The following is a 19,827-nucleotide window of genomic DNA, read 5'->3' as shown; positions in this document are numbered from 1 at the left end:
TACTATCTGCTCTACTTATTTTCTCTGGTGACCACGCAAGCTCATTAAGAAGTGAGAAACCACCTCTACGGAAAGCATTCCCAAGTGCCTCTTGCAATCCTAAACCACTTAACAAAACTTTTCTGTGGGATTTATCTATGCCTGGCCTTCCTCCCCACCCCCCCACCAACGTCTATACTTCCCCACCCTGGAAATGACAGGAATAGCAGGGACAGGGGAGAGAAAACAAGCACCTTTTCAAAGCATGCAGTTTCAAGGATGACTCACTTCGTTACCTCATTAATGAATGACTACAAAGAAGCAGAGAGAACAGCTATCTGCCCACCTCTTGACCCCCCTCATCTGACCCAACTTACTCCATGGAGTCGATGATTTTTTTTGGCTCCACAGGGCATGGATAGATGACTTCATCGATGTGCTTCAGGTTACAATTTGAAAAGGCCGTAGAGATATGTATGAAGGCTTCAAGCTTTGGCATCTGACTGGCCATAAGCAAGAGCTGCTGGGTGGCAGTGACATTAAGTTGCACGGCATGCCTGCAGAAGGTTAAGCAGAGGGAAGAACAATGAGGCAACCCAGCACCCTGCCTTGCTGGAACTGTATCTACTCCAATAACTTGCATGTCCATCTGAATTTTGTGGCTGCACCAAAGGACCGGGAAGATTGGGCGCCTGGGTGGCTCAGTCAGTTAAGCGTCTGACTTTGGCTCAAATCCTGATCTCACGGTTTGTGGGTTTGAGCCCAATGTCAGGCTCTGTGCTAACAGATCAGAGCCTGGAGCCTGCTTCAGATTCTGAGTCTCCCTCGCTCTCTTCCCCTCCTCCACTCACGCTTTCTCTCACTCAAAAATAAATAAAACATAAAACAAAAACAAAAACAAAAAAGGACCATGAAGAAAAGTGTGGGTCATGGCTACAGTTACATGATGCCTGGAATGTGTTATATGTTGATTATACATTCTGTGCACATAAATCCTATTCATGGAAGCATTGTGCATAGTGCATGTAGAGATCACTTGGTTCTAAATCAGCCGGAAGGGGGGAAAATCATAATCCTATGAATTTGTAAAGGGGCTTCTCAAGCAGCCATTAAAAATATAAAAATACATAAACTGAGCCTTTGACTCAAGAAGCTGGAAAATTCAAATAAATTGTAGGGGAGCAACAGTGAATACAGAATGAGAAAGATACATTTCTCTTGCACAGGTCTGGGTCAGACATAAAAACTGATGTCAAAATCCTGAATTTTAGCTAACAGAACACAAAGTTCTATACACACAATATGTGGTGACAATGAAATAGTTGATTCTAGAAGTAATATGGCTTATATAATATTAAGAACCCTATTAATCTAACTAAAAAAGAAAAACTAAATGATCCTCTATATGATTTTGAAAAGTTTAAAAAGGACATTCAATATCCATTGCCAATTTATTTTTTAAAAATTCACTAAAAGAAGAATAAAATGATTAAAGTATGTCTATTTCACTTTGCTGGCTTGTATCTTGCTTCATGGTGAAAAGTTAGGAACACCCCTTTTAAAGTCAGGGCCAAGAAGGATGCTTACAGTCACTACTACTAACTATTGTTCTGAACTTCCACCTTGTAATAAGAGAGGAAAATAAAATTAACTAACAGATACAAAAATTATAAAGACAGTCACAAAAATTGTGATCAGATTACATAATTGTGTTTCTGGAAAACAAACAAAAAAGCTAAAACAACTATCCTGGGATATGCAATAATTCATTCAGTAAGGTATCTATTTATAAAGTTATGTAAAGGGAAAAAAAAAACTGGAGAATATAATGGAAGAAAGGCACACATTCAAAGCTGAACATTTGAAAAATATGTCAGGTGAATAATAAATAAATGGGATATATAAAGAAAATTATAAAACTTCATGGAGGGTCACAAAAATTGAATAAACAATACATTGTTCTTGATAGGAAGAGAAAATGGTTTAAGGATGTTAAGTTTTTCTAAATCAGTTGACATATTCAAGGTAATCCTAATCAAAATCCCAACTTTTTAAGAACTTGGGAAAATTATTCTAAGTTTAATCAAGAAGTATAAGCAGATGAGAATAGCAAGGAAAATTCTATAAAAGGTGAATGATGTGTGTATGCTTGTCTAATAACATAAAAATTACAGTAATAAAATACTGCGGTATTGGAAGAGAAAGCCTAATTAATGGAACAAAATAAAGAGCTCAACAATGGAAATTTAGTATATGAGTTCATTTTAAATAAAGAGTAAAAGCAAATCATTTAATAAATGTTGCTTAAGAAGTAGCCATCTGTTAGAATTTTTCTCAAAAGCTACTCTACATTCACACCCACACCACTTTTCTTTTTATAGAATTTTCTTATTTCTCTTTACAGGCAAATAAACTTTAAATGGGTCAAAGAATTAAACATGAATATGAAGCAATAAAAATTCTAGAAGAAATTATGAATAACTGCATAAATAATAAAAATAGTTGAGGGCAAATGATAAACTGTTAAAATATTTTGGGCCTTATAAAAGACAAAAAATTAGTATGCTAAGACTTCCAAGAAGTCGTAAAATTGACAAGAGAAAAGTGTTTCAATAGAAAAACAGTCAAAGAACATGAATCGGCATTTCACGAAAGAATAAAATGCCAATCAGCATTTCAACATCTTCAACTTTTCTAATCAAAATATGCAATGGCATTTTCATTGCATTGGCAACATTAAAAATAATTAAAGGATTCTAACACAGTGCTATTCGGGTGTCAGAAATCAGCATTCACGCACACAGGGACAATTACTTCAATCACGCCTTTTTGGAAAACAATTTATCATTAACTGTTCAACGTTAAACATAAACTTTATAACCTGGGCATTATCTGGTACATCTCTAACAATTTTACTTCTGGACATTTACCCAAAGTAAAGCACACAAGGATTTACAAAATGCGAGCACAGAGATGTTCATTGAAGAGTTTTTTATAATAGTGAAAAATTAGAATAATCCAAAAATATCCACTAAAACAGAACTGGTTAAGTATATTATATACACATACAATGGAATGTCATGTAGTCGTTTGAAATTACAAAAGAATATTTATTGACAATGAAAGATATCCAAAAGTAGAATTGAGCACATTGCTAAAACATTATCAGTATGATGCCATTATTTTTTGGCAAAGTTGGACATAAATCTATTTTATTATGGATGTGTAAAGTAAAGTTGGAATGGTTATCTCTGGATGGTGAAGTTTTTGGAGAAGTTTTACTCCTTTATATTTTTACTTATTAAGAATATATATATATATATATATATATATATATATATATATATATATATACACTTACTTATTTATTTATTTATTTATTTATTTATTTATTTATTTATTTATATTTTAACAGAGACCACGAAGGAACTCACACGCACGTGCATGCGCACACATACGTACACATACAAGCTGTGAGACGAAGAATGTACCTCAGAGGATCATCAAAGCGCACAGTGGCCGCACAGTGGAAGATAATGTTCGTGCAGGAGAGAAGCTCCTGCATGTCCTCCTTGCTGATGGCGAAGTCATTCTGATTGAGATCTGCGTAGATCGCTCTGATCTTCTCATGCACATTTGGACAGACTTCTTTGACCTTTTCAAACAGCTAAAACATAAATATAAATCAAAATGCAGAGAGCGGCATCACCGCATTTCCCTGACTTGTTTCAGGGTCATTTCCCAAACCTGGTTTTGTTTGTAATATCACTCAAAGAAGGCATTTACTCAAGAGCCATTTGTTTTACTTCATGCAATTCGGTCAGTATAGTACAATTTCCGCTCCTCTTAATTTGATAAACATAAAAAAAAATCAGTTTTAATTACCAGTAAGGAGTATCTTTTGAACTTTTCCTGCAGGGTGAAGGAAAGGTGAAGTCATCTGTATCCCGCCCCATCCTCTTTTCCCCTACAAGGCAGCTTTGTGTTCATACCTTGGTGATTGTTTCCATTTTGGGCTGGGAAATGTGCTTTTCAGCGCAAAATGACCAGCCTTTACCAAGTACCAGCAAAATCACTGGCCTTTACAAAGGAGGTCTTATGGGCACAAGTTCAAAACAACTTGGTTAACTGGCCCAGATGAACAAGATGTCTCAGCAGCACAAACATAATTAGAAAATAACAAATGAAGCAACTTTGTAATGGGTAAAACAAATAAAACTTTTATATCATCTCATTCTAATATCAATGGCAGTTATTGTCTAGTAAGACAATTACATGAGTCTATGTACTTTTTATGGGATTTTAATTGATTTCTTAATATTCTAATTTATTTATAAAGGGAAAAGGAATGAGCACTGGCAGTTTTAGCTTTTATTACAATTACTCAGATGGAACAGTCTCTCCTTTCCCTTCCACACAGAAGTCCTGAGGTTAAATTGGTCTTTCCCATTTTCTCAGCAAACACAATTTTAATAAAATGGTCTTTGCTTCAACTATTCTGTTAAAATGAAATTTTACTGTAGAATTGGTATGGTATGTGAACAGTGAGGAAAAGTAAGGCTGAATGTTTTAAAAGGTTAGGAGCAGAGAAAATTAGTCTGTGGTTTTAATGATAATACAGTAGCAGAGACTGTCCTCTGTTTTTCTTCAATCCAAAAGAATGTTTTCAGGATCATCTTTGATTCTGAGTAGCAGGTTTCTTCTCTCCATTAGAGATCTACCCTAAGCTTTTTAAATTGAATAGTAAGAAGTTAATCTTAGGCAGTCAGAGGAATCATGTCTCATCTGAATCAGGCAAGACCACGTTCAGTTTTCTAGGTGTGCAAGATGGTTTGGCATTGATCTAGCTGCATTTCAGGGACGAGAGGCAAAAAAAACAAAAACAAAAACAAAAACACCAAAAAAAAACCCTTCCAGGCTGCTCCGCCATCTTGGTCCCTCCTCAGGCATGACCATGTTCATTTGCCCTTCTGGGAATCCAGTGAAGGTGACCAGGGAAGGAAGTCAAATTCACACACTGGTGTGGCAAGTTAATAAACTCCTGTCTTTGACCTACCGTCTTCCTGCACTGCAGGATCAGCCTTTTCAGTAGGGTGTTAACTACAATTCTGAAAAGAATTTGGAAGTTAAATCACTCCTCAATGCTTTTTCTGACATTGGGATTGATGTGTCTAAGGGACCTTCTCAATAAAAGTCATTCTAGTTCTTCCAGAAAAGTTTTTAACAGCTTTTCTAATCCTGATGAATCATATGCATGTTAAATACTGTTTTTCACAATCAAACGCTTTCCTTCTTATAGTCCATGTTAATCATACAACGAATTGGGTATCTGGGGATAAATTTACCTAAAATTCACACAATCCCCCCCTTTTAAGAAATGGATTTGTAGAAGGCTCTTTTTTGAGTCTACATGACAGATTTCATTCACAAGAAATTTATTCAGGGTTTCTGTGGAGTCTTTGACTTTGGCCTGTGTTGACTTCTGGCTACATAAGAGTATTAGGTGGAAAATGACTGTGTGTCCATCCTTCCGGCAGTGGGGTTCCTCACACATGATGTAAGCTACCATACATAGATTTTCCTTTGCCTTCACTTTTATGACTTTAAAAGCAGAGAATACTGTTATGCCAATATTGTACTTTCAGACCACCTGTGCAATGTCAAAATACCACATTTACTGCATTATTATTTTAGGAGATAATTACTATTACAGGAGATAGTGTTCCCATCTATATTCTATTTATTAATTTACATTTATGAGAGGGGCATATCTGAGTGAACACAGTGTAATTTATTTTTTAAAACATCTAAGTTTTCTAATCCAGATGGGATTTATTATGGTCAATTGGAATAAATCAGTGAATTGGCTGCATCAGTTCAAACCGCAGTGCTAAGTGAGGGTCACATTTTAGGATATCCAGGCCCAAGAATACGACTGGTCTCATCTGGACTCTCACCGTTTTGCTACAGCCTCTAACAAAACAATACTTAAATAGAGTGATGAGATTACAGCCAACTGCCATCCAACAGGTCAGTGCTTTTCATAGTGTTATCCACAAGTGAACTGCATTGAAATCACCAGAATACATGTTAAAAATGCATTATCTCCAGAGCCCATCCCACACGCACTAAATACAAAATGACGGGGGCACACCAGGAGTTTGATTTCACATCAAGTTCCCTGGCTGACTTTAACTGATCCCAAGAAAAGAACTTCTTCGGCTGGGGCGTTAACATGGGTAATTGCTGGTGAACAATAGTGTATGACTCATCTTCCTTTATAATTGTCCAGACCAGTTACAGGGCATCAGTGGTTTTCAACCTGTGTAGGCCTAAGAGAAATCTAGGCACCGGTTAAGAATGACTTCCTTACTCTACGCTCAGAGATCCTGACTCAATAGGTTTGGCATGCAACCCAGGAAGCTGTATTTCTTAACCAGCTCCACCGACAGGTCTGATATCTAGGTACCATACTTGGTGAAAATTAGTTTTGAAAGTTTGTGTCCATTTTTAAAGTCGGGGGCTTAAATTATCCCCTCTGGTTGGTAAATTCCTTGATTCTTGTTTATTTCTTTATGCTTGACTGCACCCAGTTCATTGAAAAGACTCAAATGTTGCTTGTTAAATTGAAATGAATTACTGTAAGAACAGTAACAGAACCATGAATGGGAGCTAAATTCCTGAAATCCTTTGGTTACCAGCTCTTTTGTGTTGGTGGGATGAAAGACAGAGGGTAACTACTAAAAGTAGAAGGAACAAAGTGTTCCCTCGGGTCCTCTGCATTGACTGCAAACGGGGCTGGCTGGAAAGGATCAGCATAGAACCTTCGCTTTCGTAATAATGACAAAACCGGAGGACAGAGGAAATGTTGCAAATGGGTCCTCAGTGGACACCAGCTCTTCTGAAAGTTTCTTTTGCTGATGTGAGACATTCACTAAAGGTAAGAAAAAAAACAGGTGGAACAAAAATGAGCGAAGAAAAGAAATTTTAAAAATTTCACTGAAGATCCACCAATAAGGAACTTCATATAATTATTTTAGGTTCTAAGAGTTTATCATATTCCTTCTCATATATATTTCATTTAATGGCACAGGAGTGAGAAGGTAAAAAGCAAGTAATTACCTGCCATATATGAAAACTCAAGCAGAGGACTGCTGTGTTTCCATTTTCTGAAACCTTTTCTTGACAAAGGCAGGACACTTCTGTGGTCACTGGAAGATCACAGCTGAGAGGCGATCTAACCATTTCAAACTGATAACAAAGCTACACATTTCTCTTGGAAAGTGTAGGAGTGTTCTATTGATTCGATGTTACACAGACAAGTATTTCTCTCTCTTAATTTGTTTTAAACACAAGAGATTATTCCATTTATGGCAATAGTTACTGACAGCCCAGAGGCAAGAGAGAAACTCTGCAAATCCGAAATGAGAAAATCAGCAGAAAGAAGACAAGAGACATTTTCTGGATTCAATAATCTCCTTGGGTAGGACATCTGTAGGCAGACACTACAACTCTGTTTTTATTAGAAGCAGGAATTGAACAAGGGGTGGGGGTGGGGGCATGACATTTATGCTATGCTTTTGAAACAATGTAGATGTCCTGAACTTGGATTTCTATAATCAACTTTGTTACCCACATGACCTGACTTTGGAGATATCCACAGGGGATTCAGTTGCTACTTCCCAGGGGAACGTGGAAAGTCATAATATCTTTAATAATCATAAGAGTCTTTGATTATTGAAGTTAATAATACTGACTGGAGCACCAGGGGTCCAAAGCAGAAAAGAGCTTACAACATTTTTGGGAGAAATTTTGGAATGCTGTGTAAGAGCAAATCAACAGATTCTGCAAGTTAGCTCTTGAACAAGAAAGACTTATCAAGAAAGGATATAATCTAAGTTGAAAACAGTTAAACACAAATAAGTGCAAGTAAACTAAGGCAGAAGCTATCATGAAAATTTACAAAATGTTAAGATATTGCTAGTTCACGAATAACTCTCATAAGATATAAAGGATTAACATAGAAGTTTTTATTACCTCAGCAAGGACCATTTCTACAGGACCATAAAGCAGTATGGTGTAGCAGTGTGGTTATTGAACTTTGGCATGCAGCTGGGTTAACTAGAAAGTTGTTTAAAAAAACAAAAAACAAAGCCCTAGGTGTCCTGAACCTGGAGATTCTAACTCAGTTCTGAGTTGAAGCTTGTGTGTCTGTACTTTGAAAAAGTTCTCCAGTGAGTCTGATATACACTGTAGGTAAGAGCCCCTGGCATACTAGAAAGATCTCAGGCTCTTTGGAGTCAGGAAGGCCTGGGTTTGAATCCTACTGCTGCCATTTATTAGCTGTGTGACTGAGGCAAGTTACTCACTTCTTGGGGTCTCAGTGTTTTTATTTGCATATTCATCTAAAATGCTATTTGTTAAACTCTCTGTGTTCTCAGAGAACTAATGATTCAGCATATATTCTGCTATTCTTAAAAGCAATTTTGCATTAAAAATTTTTAATTCACTTTGCATAAAAATCTATGATAAACACCAAAGATGACACAGTGGTCAGTCTATCATATTGTTGTTTTATGTCCCCAAGGTAATTTTCACAGAATTCCTTGAGAATAAGTACGCGGACCAAAGAGGAGGTAGGGCGGCTAGGAAGATGGAAACCAATCTTTTTTTTTTTTTTTTGCTTTTTTTTTTTTTAAAGTTTATTTATTTATTTTGAGAGAGAGACAGAGATAGAGTGAGTGGGGGAAGGGCAGAGAGGGAGGGAGAGAGAGAATCCCAAGTAGGCTCCACACTGACAGTGCAGGGCTCAAACTCATGAACCATGAGATCAAGACATGAGCCAAAACCAAGAGTGGAACGATTAACCGACTGAGCCAGCCAGGCGCTCCGACGGAAACAAATCTTAAAATTACTTCCACTCTCTACAGAATTGGTGGCATCTCTGCATTCTCCAGGCTACCGGATGGGTAAAGTGGTGATACTAATCCAGAGGTGGCCATGGTTTTCCCTTCCTAATGAAGTGGTCATCATTGGGAAGTATAATGCCTGGAGAGCAAGGCTTACTGCCAAGACAACCAGGGCTTGGAGGATGCAGTTTCTTGGGGAGGCAATGCAATGTGGTGGGGAAGGTGTAAGCTTTACAGGTAAGAGAACAGTGTTTAAAATCTTTGTTACTTCCTTGGGATTTCCTTAGATAGGCGACAACCTTTCTTGGATTAGTTTGTCATCTGTGAAGTAGCAAGAAAGCATTCCACAGAGTTGTGTGAGGGTCAGATAGGGTCAGGAAAGTCAGATGCCTAGCATAGTACTTGCTACTTCAGTTCTTGATAATAGGAAAACTCCTTTTCCACATATACAATAATACTCAGTTTTCAAAAGCTGCTAATCAGACGGCTGTGTGTGTGTGTGTGTGTGTGTGTGTGTGTGTGTATTTGCTGGGTCATCAAAGGTTTCTGATTATACCATGTGATCCGGATACCTCTGCAAACTGAATGTATTCCAGAGTCAAGTTGAATCTTGTGGCTTGATGACTTTTTGAGTGAAATGAGTATGGGCAATTTGAAGCTTTTAAGAAAGAGACCTGATATCACTGGAAGAAATTGAAAAAGAAGGAAAGAAGTTGGATGTGTGAAATCATGCCAGAGATCGAATTACCTAGTAAATTGTATTGCAAAAGAAAATAAGAGATTGGGAAAATAAATTGCTTCTGCTTCTGGTACTGTTATTATATCCCCAGGACTAAATCAATTTCTTTAATTTTTTTTTTCTTAAGAGAAAGGAAATGACCCACAGGGGTTTGGCTTAACATGCTTCAACTAATCTGAGTTGAGTAACTGTCAGACTGAAGGCCATTTACACTCTTTTAAAACTGTGTATTTGTTAATCATGGGAAATTTAAATTCCTGGCAAGATTATATTCTTTTTTTTTTTTTTTTTAATTTTTTTTTCAACGTTTTTTATTTATTTTTGGGACAGAGAGAGACAGAGCATGAACGGGGGAGGGGCAGAGAGAGAGGAAGACACAGAATCGGAAACAGGCTCCAGGCTCCGAGCCATCAGCCCAGAGCCTGACGTGGGGCTCGAACTCACGGACCGCAAGATCGTGACCTGGCTGAAGTCGGACGCTTAACCGACTGCGCCACCCAGGCGCCCCCAAGATTATATTCTAATTGTCCTAAGTTCATAGAATCCTCTTGCTTTTTGTGGGATGGTTTCTCAGGAAAAATAAAATCTAGTAACGGAACAAAACTGGCTTTGGGAATTTAAAATACAAACTTCTGTTTCCAATTGCCTTTGCCTTATATAGAGATTTAACAGAACCATTAATGCCAATCAGAAATTCATTTTTGAAAGTTGGGAACAAGCAGATCTTACACAGGGTAGCCTTGAACCAAGCATGAAAACGCCTTTTTTCCTCATGAAAAAGTCTTTGAAAATTAATAAGGAACTTCTACGTAAAATGAAATGAACACTTCTTTTGAGTGTTTCTTAATACTTAACAACGTCAGATTGTTGACTTTTCTTTTGCAGGTGTTACTTGATTCAAAGTTAATTTGTTTAAATGCATTATTTTTCCTCTCAAGGATTATTTTGTCTAATGCCTTCTAGAAACTACCAAACAGTGATAGTTTGTGAAAGGAGTCAATAAACTATTTCATAAAATGTTACGCTCTCCCATTGTCTTAAACCTGGTTAGTTCTGTGAACTGAGAGCCCAGTGTGTGACCTTGTATGATACATTAACCACAGCTCTCCAGGGTATTTCAGAGTTGATTTATCTCATGGGCAAATAAGGGCTTATTGAGTAATTCACATTTTTCCAGAGAAGTTGACTTGAAGTATCCAGTGCAACCTGCCAAGCCCTACCTTTGTTTAAAAATCCACTTCGTAGTGACATTGTACAAGATAGTCCTGCCCTGGAAACCTTGAGTTTTGCCTGGTCTTCTTGGAGGATTAAAAAACCCAGCATCTAAACCCAGTATAATGTTACTGATTATGTTCAGGTGATTCTACACCCAGCATAATCTCATGGCAACCTTTCCCTTTTTTGATTACTATAGTTTAATAGGAGAAGCCCAAACTTTCTACGGATTCTCTCAATAAAACATTTTTTAGATACTAACCTCTCAATCACTTTTAATTAACTACCTCTTAATATAATTCAACTACCTGGGGTTTTATTTTTCAAATACGGACATTGTCTCCTTGATGTTTTCTTAAACAGTTGTTAGGAATAGATTACAACCAATTTAAGACCCTAAATTGGTATAAGTAGGACATGATTGTTGTAAAAAGGAACACATCTTTAAGACACTAAAGACCCTCAAAACACATTTCTTGGAACTTGATAACTGAATGAGTTATTGGCAACCCATTACCTGCTGTAGTGGGGAAAAGCCATGTCTTGTTAAGCAAAGCCATATTCAAGATAGCAAAATAGATAAAATATCAATTTCTCTATCTAAAATTGTTTTTGCTACAGTGAAAAGCTGGTTCGTTGAAAAATGAATACATTTTTCATAAGTAAGAACTAAGCGGCCAGCATGGGAGCCCTGGGGACCCATGATTTGAACAGCACGGGTCTGTGATGAGCATATTCACATTTCAGCACATGGTATCTGGCTTTTTTTCCTTAGATGTTTCTCAGATTTTATGAAATAAACTAGAAGATTAAAAAATAATAATGCTAGAATCATATTTCTAATACAAATCAAATCAAATTATTTAATTTTGATAAACAGTTTCAAAACTCACAATCAACTGAACTTATATCTGATGACCTAGTTTTGGAAATTCATGGTTGCCTTGCTGCCGTGCTTATTGGCTTTTTTAAAAAGTGGGTGTTTCCTCCCCCACTATAAATGTGAAACATGTTCATTGTTACTGTATTTGCAAGACTTTGGGAAAATATTCCTGCTCTCATTTGTTCACTGTGAAAGAGGGTGCTTTCTGCCTTACCATAAAAGTAAACATGCTCATGATGACTGTAATTTGAAAAGTTGGAAGTTCCAAAAAATAGAATTAACTCAAGATCCTACCGGCATTTAAGGACGTTTGTTGAGGTGATCCTGAATATGGTTTTGCATAACTTTTTTTGCACTCAATATATGAGAAGTGTTTTCTCATGTCGTTTAATAGTTTATAAAATATGACCTTTAATGCCTATATACTAGTCTAACAAATGTATGTATTGTTTATATTATCATTCCTCGACTGTGGAACATTCAGATTGATTCTAGTTTTTGCTACTATAAATCATACTACAATAACATATTGGTACAATATTTGTGTGTCTCTGGTTGTTTTCTTAGAGGGCCAGCTTAATTGTCTTTGTGAGAAAGTCTTCAAGAATCTGCCATCAATTCAGATATCTGTCCCTCTATTGATATAGAGCACTTCCCTTAAGTGCTCTGAAAATACTTCAGAAACTAGTTATATATAAGAAAACTGGTCTGTTCTGATTCATGAGCCCCACTTCCATGTGGCCAAAGGATGAAAAACAACCTTTTTTCCAAAGCATTTCCCACTTAATTGTCTCCCTCTGAAAGCACGGAATCAGGAAGCGAGAGGTGGTATCTGTCCATACAATGAAAGGAAAGAAATGAATCAGATGCATGAATTTTGATAGATACAACAGATGTTCTCTCGACTGTATTTCCTGGGGACATAGTGGGAATCAAAGGCAAACTGATAACACTTTAATTTATTATGTCTTAAAGAAAAACTTCCATGGGCACCTGAGTGGCTCAGTCATTTGAATGTCCAACTCTTGATTTTAGCCTGGGTCATTAACCCAAGGTCATGGGATTGAGCCCTGGGTGGGGCTCTGCGCTATGCATGGAGCCTACTCAAGACTCATTCTCTCTCTCTCTCTTTCTCTCTCTCCTTCTCCCCAACTCAGGCTCTTTCTCTAAAAAAAAAAAAAAAAAAAATTAAGAAAAGACATACTTCCAAGCCTAACTTACCTGATATGACATAACATACCTTTATCTACCTTTTAAGAATACCATTGTACTTTGAGGGGCGCCTGGGTGGCTCAGTCAGTTAGGTCCCTGACTTCGGCTCAGGTCATGTCTCAACAGTTCGTGAGTCCGAGCCCCACGTCAGGCTCTGTGCTGACAGCTCAGAGCCTGGAGCCTGCTTCGGATTCTGTGTCTCCCTCTCTCTGCCCACCCCCGTTTGCTCTCTGTCTCTCAAAACTGAATAAACATTAAAAAATTTAAAAAAAAGAATACCGTTGTACTTTGAGATGAATTAGAATTCATACATTGCTATGTATGAATGAAGAGAAATATTGCTTAAAAATGATACCAGGCCTCACTTAGGAATAAGGTATGATTGCATTTAAAGCACCCTGTCTATGTCAAAATAAAGTTAAGTGACAGAATAGAAACTGGGTCTTGATTTGTGGATGATATTTAATAAATACTTGCAGAATCAGAGGCCTATCAGAAGAAACACTAACCCAGATAGTAAAGTTCTTCTGAGTAAAAACCAGGAGCAAGAGTGGCCATACAATAGGACTAAAGTTTGGCCTGGACTCAGACAAGACCACTGAGAAACTAGAATGCATTAAACTTGTTCATTCAACAAATTTGGTTGATTACCTACCAAGTGGACAGTGATAACACATGAGAGTAATGACAATGGAAAGGTCTTAGACTTAAAATTTAGAGGGAAAAGTTGGGGTAATAAATGTGTTAAATGTGTAATAAATGTGTTTTGGCTAATCCAATACACTTGAGAAAATGGTGTATTATCTGCCAAACGTAAGACTCTTTTACTCCTACTGGATTTGACATTAGGAGATCATAAAAGCAGACAGAATTATTAGGAAACCAAAGGTTTATGGGCATATTCCCTGAAGTATAACCCTATCTTGGAAAGTTGATTGTGGCAGCCACATATTTGGAATAACCAACTTGCACCTTCCCCCCAAATTCTAACCAAATAGAAGAAAACTAGAATTCATATGGAATATTCTCACTTTTAAAATATGATGCTACAAAAATGTTAAACTACATTATTCCCCTTTTAGGTAGAAGCCCCAGATCTGTCCATTCTGCATGCTTCTATCTGACCACGTACATCAAAAATTTATGAAAGAATAATGAATGCCTTTGCTACAAAACCAGAAATAGCTAGAAACTTAAGAAGACTTTTCCATGTGCCAATCTCTTGAGCATTTTGATGCTACAGTAATTGTTTCCTTTTAAAACACTCATTTATACATATCTTCAGTAGTTTCACATTACAACAGCAAAGGCTTCTTTAGGGAGAGGACAAAACTTTAATTAAGAAAAGAAAAATATTTTTATTCTGAGGGTGAATTTAGGAGACTGTGTGAAGACAGTCTTAGCAAAGGGGTGGGTATGTGAGCCTGACTGTTTACAGAAAGCTAACTTTGTATGCTGGACTTGATACTACTGGGACTATCTTGAAAGATATGGAGAACAGTTTTTAAAAATTTCAACTGGGGGGCGACTGGGTGGCTCAGTCGGTTAAGCGGCCAACTTAGGCTCAGGTCATGATCTCGCGGTCCGTGAGTTCGAGCCCCTCATCAGGCTCTGTGCTGACAGCTCAGAGCCTGGAGCCTGTTTCAGATTCTGTGTCTCCCTCTCTCTGACCCTCCCCCGTTCATGCTCTGTCTCTCTGTCTCAAAAATAAATAAATGTAAAAATTTCAACTGGAAGACATCTATGGATGGAGACTTGGAGAAATGGAGACTTCTAAGCATTCAGGGATTCAGCAAATGGCTGCTGGTTGGTTTTTTCTTGGTTTTAAATGACAACTAACCTCCAGTTTAGTTATCTCTGCATTGGAGATGACCAATTGATGGCTATGTTTTAGATTGGTGAATGTCAAAAGCTGATTATTTTATGCTTTACATTAACAAAACCCATACAGAATTTCTACTTCACCTTTTTAACCCACAAGTCAGCTTTGGTTTCTCTGCACCTTAATTGAATTGTGATTGATTACACTCCCAATTCAAGATCCTCCCCAAGATTATTCAGAATTCTCAGGTGCCTAATTTTTCATTGTTGTTTCTGCTCTTGCTTTTTCTCTAACTCAGTGATGCAGTAAGATTATTTTATAAAAACATATTTTGCCTAACACATTTAGGTATTCTGTATCAGAATGCATTTTGCTGATCCTCTATTCCATGAGTTGGCAGAGTTCTTCCGTAAGGGGAAAATGTAGTATGATTTCTGTTTCAATTACTCAACTAAATTCATTGCAATCACAGATCCCACAATTAATTTCCCATCTTCATCAGTTGAGTGCTGTTTTATTACCATTATTTAAAATAGTGGAATCATCCAGCTTTCAGAAGACAAAAAAAGGCCTTCAACTGGAGTGTCATCCCCTAAAAGATAAAGCTCAAGCTTCCATATTTGAATAGTAATATTAAAAACTAATAATTGCCAAGTTCTTATCCTGGTCCAGGCACTATTCTAAGTGTCTTTCCTGTATTAGCTCACTGACATCTCACAACAGTGTAGAAGACAATAGCCATTAGTATCCTTATTTGGGTTACTCAGGCTCAGTTATGTAAAGGCACACTGCTTGGTGGGGAGAGGACACCAACTCAGGTCTGTGTGACTCCTGAGACCAGGCTCTTCTCAGGATGCTTGCTTCCTAATATCCATTCTTCTGGGTCTTGAGAAGTACCTAAATTATCATTCAGATGTTCTCCATTCTCCATGTAGCCACTGTGCCTCAGGAGAAGATGGTCTCACCCTAGCCCCGGGGAAAGACTTATCTAAGTGAACTCTTACCCTCTGCTCAGTGGTTAGCTTAGATCTGGAGTTTCTGAATAAATCAGTATATGTCATACCACATGTGATAGGGGTTGGTCCAGAAATGGACATATAACCTACCCTAGGCTGGTAAGATATAAGGGGAAATACGAGGTTTTCAAGAAAAGAGGTTTCATCAATCTTGAAAGAGAGTTTCAGGGGGAGCCAGCCTCTCTTTATCCAAAGGCTGTCATATATATGTATATGTATATGTATATGTATATGTATATGTATATGTATACACACACACACACACACACACACACGAATCTTGCAATGATAACAACCATCTTATTCATAACTGGAATAAAACTAGGACAAAATGGCAGAGCTGAGAGATTCACAGACCAAGGTGGCCAGAGCTCCAGCCCACTGCCCATGACTGTGGTCCTGGAGTTTCCCATTGTATAATCAATATATCATCTTTGTTTTCTAAGCCGGTTTCAATAGAGTTTTCTTCCAACTGAAAGTGAGCTAACTAATACAATTGTGTGTAGTCTTTCAGAATCTGGCCTGAACTAGCATGCCTTTCTAGTTCTTAAAAACTCACTTGTTTGGGGCTAAGCAAGTCACCCAGAGGTTCTCAAATATACCATACCAGCCATCCATTTGCAGGTGTGGTTCTTCCTGCTTAGACTGCCCTTTGGTTTCCTCTCTCTGAAGAACTCGTGTTGCATTGTAATCATGTTTTACATGACTATCTCCATCACTTGACTTGGCCGTGTCATTTTTGTCTTCATATCCTTAGTGCCTAGCATACGTGTGACACATAAGCAAGCACTTCAGTAAGTGTAGAGTTAATTAAAATGAGGGGCAGCATGAAAATCTTAATCACAGCATGGTCCTTCCATACAAGACACTCAGTCATCTAAATAAATGCTGTCTAAAACTCTGGGATTATAGAAATGTTCTATACCTGTACAGTAAAGCAGCCAGCAGCACACGTAGCTATTGAGCACTGAAATATGGCTACTATGACTGAAAACTGAATTTTAAAGTTCACTATTGTAATTAATTTGAATTTAAATAGCCACATACTCTAAGTCAAAACAAAAAACAAAACAAAAAAATTAATATAATCTGGAAGGGTTTTTTTTTTGTGCAAAAGGAGTGTATTCACATATTTTAAAAATGTAATCTTAAGGTTTGTCTTTCTTTTGAATTTTTAGTTTCAAAATGAATATGAGCCATAATACCTTATATGTCACAGTCAGTAATAAGGATTGGGCTGTCCCTTCCCTGAACACAGCATTCTTGACAGCCAATCAGCAAGAGCATCCTCATATTCTGAGGCAAGAATTCATGATTTTTGTAGTGGAAACTTTTCAGTTTTTGAATGCCCAGAAATAAAATAAAGCACATCACTTTTCCCCCCATGGAAAATCTTTTTGTAGGTATCAAATTCCACATAGCCAAGAAAATGGGTCTTTGCGTAACTAAAGCCTGTTTTCTTTAACATTTATTTAGTTTTGGGAGACAGAGAGAGATAGAGTGTGAGCAAGGGAGGGGCAGAGACAGAGAGAGACACACAGTCTGAAGCAAGCTCCAGGCTCTGAGCTGTTAGCACAGAGCCCGACATGGGGCTTGAACTCACAAACTGCAAGATCATGCCCTGAGCCAGAGTCGGACATTTACCCAACTGAGCCACCCAGGCACCCCTCCAAAGGCTTGTTTTCAATAAGTGATGGAATCTGTTCTTTTTCGCAATTAACGTTTCTGTTATAAATGATAACATAGAAGTAAGATGCCTTAAAAAATAATCATAGTGTATAAGCTTCTCCAGATTCTTTAGATGTCCAAGGAATTCAATAAATAAAAGTACTAAAAAAAGAAAAGAAGCCCCACAAAATGGTCATGCAGACATGGTGTTTTACCACAGATATTAAGTTGATCAGCCATTTAATGCACAACAGATTTCTTTCCTCCCATAATTCACTTAGGTAAAATTTATGGAGAAAAGAAATCTATACAATAAACCCTAATTAGCATAACAGTAAAAAGTGAGGCCACAGGGGATAGTGGTTAAAACTATACCATACCTGGGGCGCCTGGGTGGCGCAGTCGGTTAAGCGTCTGACTTCAGCCAGGTCACGATCTCACGGTCCGTGAGTTCGAGCCCCGCGTCAGGCTCTGGGCTGATGGCTCAGAGCCTGGAGCCTGTTTCTGATTCTGTGTCTCCCTCTCTCTCTGTCCCTCCCCCGTTCATGCTCTGTCTCTCTCTGTCCCAAAAAATAAAATAAACGTTGAAAAAAAAAAATTAAAACTATACCATACCTAATGATGTCAGACTTGGATTTGAATCCAGAAAGACTTGAGTAGGGGAGAGAGATAGAGTGAGGTGGATAGACAGACCACTCTCGGGTGAGCAAGGTATTATTACCCTACTTACAAATAAGGAAACCAAGGCTCATAGATACAAGTATATATCTTGCCCACCGTCACACAGCTATTAATTGTTAGTGCTGAGGTTCAAACCCAGATCAGTCTGCCTTGTGAAGCCTATGCTTTTCAAGCACTATCTGATGATAACAGACAGTTCCCAGGTGATATTGATCCTGCTGGTCTGGAAACCACATTTTGAGAACCACTATATATAAAGGTCAATAGCAGGCAATAAATAGCCCAAGAGTGGGAACAAGTGTGGAGATTTGCAAGTCAGTTTCACAGATAAGTTATATACAGTACAATCAAGATCTCCAGGACAAAAGTAATATTGTTGTGTCATTGAAAAGAACAGTAGGTAAAGACTGTGCTGACCACAAGACTCTGCCACAATATTTATCTACAGATCCATTCTCTGGCTACAAAGCTAAAAAGGCATGTCTGCTATGTGAGAAAAACAAACTCCATTAGGGATATATAAGTGAACAAAGCTGTCTGAAGAGGGATCTAGATTTCAGCTTTATGCCACCTTATCCTTTTGGTCTTAAGACCCACTAGCTACAAAGCAGGCAGTGTTGGGCAGAGACAAGTGTGTTGCCTCAGGGGCCAGACTGAGATCTAGAGTCTGACTCTCATTTACCACCTGGGTGACCTCTGGTAAGTTAACACTCCAGGCCTGTGTTCCCATCCATAAAATCTGTAAAATGAAAATTGAGGATATGAATCATTCTTTTTTCATCAGGCTGTTGCAAAAATCAATGAGGTAAGGCACAAAAAAGCCTTTGAATGGTGCCTGCCATGTACTAGGTGCATAAGTACTTAATACTAAGTACATAAGTACTAACTACATAACTGTCAGCTACTATTATTTGTCCCACTGCTGAGTCAAGCCATGAGAAACAGGAGAGGCTTTCCTGATTCTCTTGATGATCATTTGTACCAAAATCTCATCCAGGTACCTGCAGATAAATGTGATCATCGGGGTTCCTGAGTGTCTGTAATGTGCTGTGCTAACAGATACTGCCTCCGTTAGACGGGAGCATTCCTACACATGGGAAAGGAGGCTTTTTATAAAAGAAAACAAAAAAACAACAACAAGAAAAACACCTTATTTAAATTTTCCTTTTGCCAACCCTAAATGACCCTGTATATTTCAAAGGGGCCTCTGAACCAGACACATGCCTTTTTTTTTTTTTTTTTTTTTTTTTTTTTTTTTCATTTAATTCCTGTGGCAATCCTGGGAAGTCCTTGTCTCTGTTCCTATGTTGAACACCGCAAACCGGAGCTTATGAGGTAAAGTGACAATAAACTGATAAGCCAGAATTTGAGCTAAGATATGCTTGAGACCAAAGCCAATACTACCTTCAGATTTATAAAACATGGGAGGATACGTATAATCTTTTATTTAAGGAGTGAGGGGGTCTGATACGCAAATGTTCATTTATGTATGTAATATTTCATGTTCCATGTTTTCCCCTTAGAAGAACCTATGGAATAATACAAATACCAAGTTACCATAGATAAGTATGTAACACCTAAACCTTGTGGAGTGTGGACAACTGCCAAGTATTATCGCATGGCTACTTACTAATCATACCTGTTCAGAATAGAATAGAATATCCAAAACTTGGGGGGGGGGGGAACTACCTTGAATTTAGAAG

At 37.7% G+C, this 19,827-nt stretch overlaps 1 protein-coding gene across 1 annotated transcript in view; it reads right to left on the bottom strand.

The window, feature by feature from the left end:
* The window catches only part of FAR2 (fatty acyl-CoA reductase 2), a 150,749-nt gene that overhangs the window by 26,089 nt on the left and 104,833 nt on the right, over positions 1-19,827 (bottom strand). The window contains exons 3-4 of the mRNA XM_042992030.1: positions 3,471-3,646; positions 357-536 (exon numbers count right to left, since the gene is read on the bottom strand). Coding sequence (XP_042847964.1) covers positions 357-536; positions 3,471-3,646 — 356 coding nt within the window. The remainder of the gene's footprint in view (positions 1-356; positions 537-3,470; positions 3,647-19,827) is intronic.

This window comes from Panthera tigris, chromosome B4, assembly GCF_018350195.1.
Source record: "Panthera tigris isolate Pti1 chromosome B4, P.tigris_Pti1_mat1.1, whole genome shotgun sequence".
Lineage (NCBI taxonomy): Eukaryota > Metazoa > Chordata > Mammalia > Carnivora > Felidae > Panthera > Panthera tigris.
Note: the sequence above shows the minus strand (reverse complement) of the source record. Positions and strands in the feature narration are given on the sequence as shown.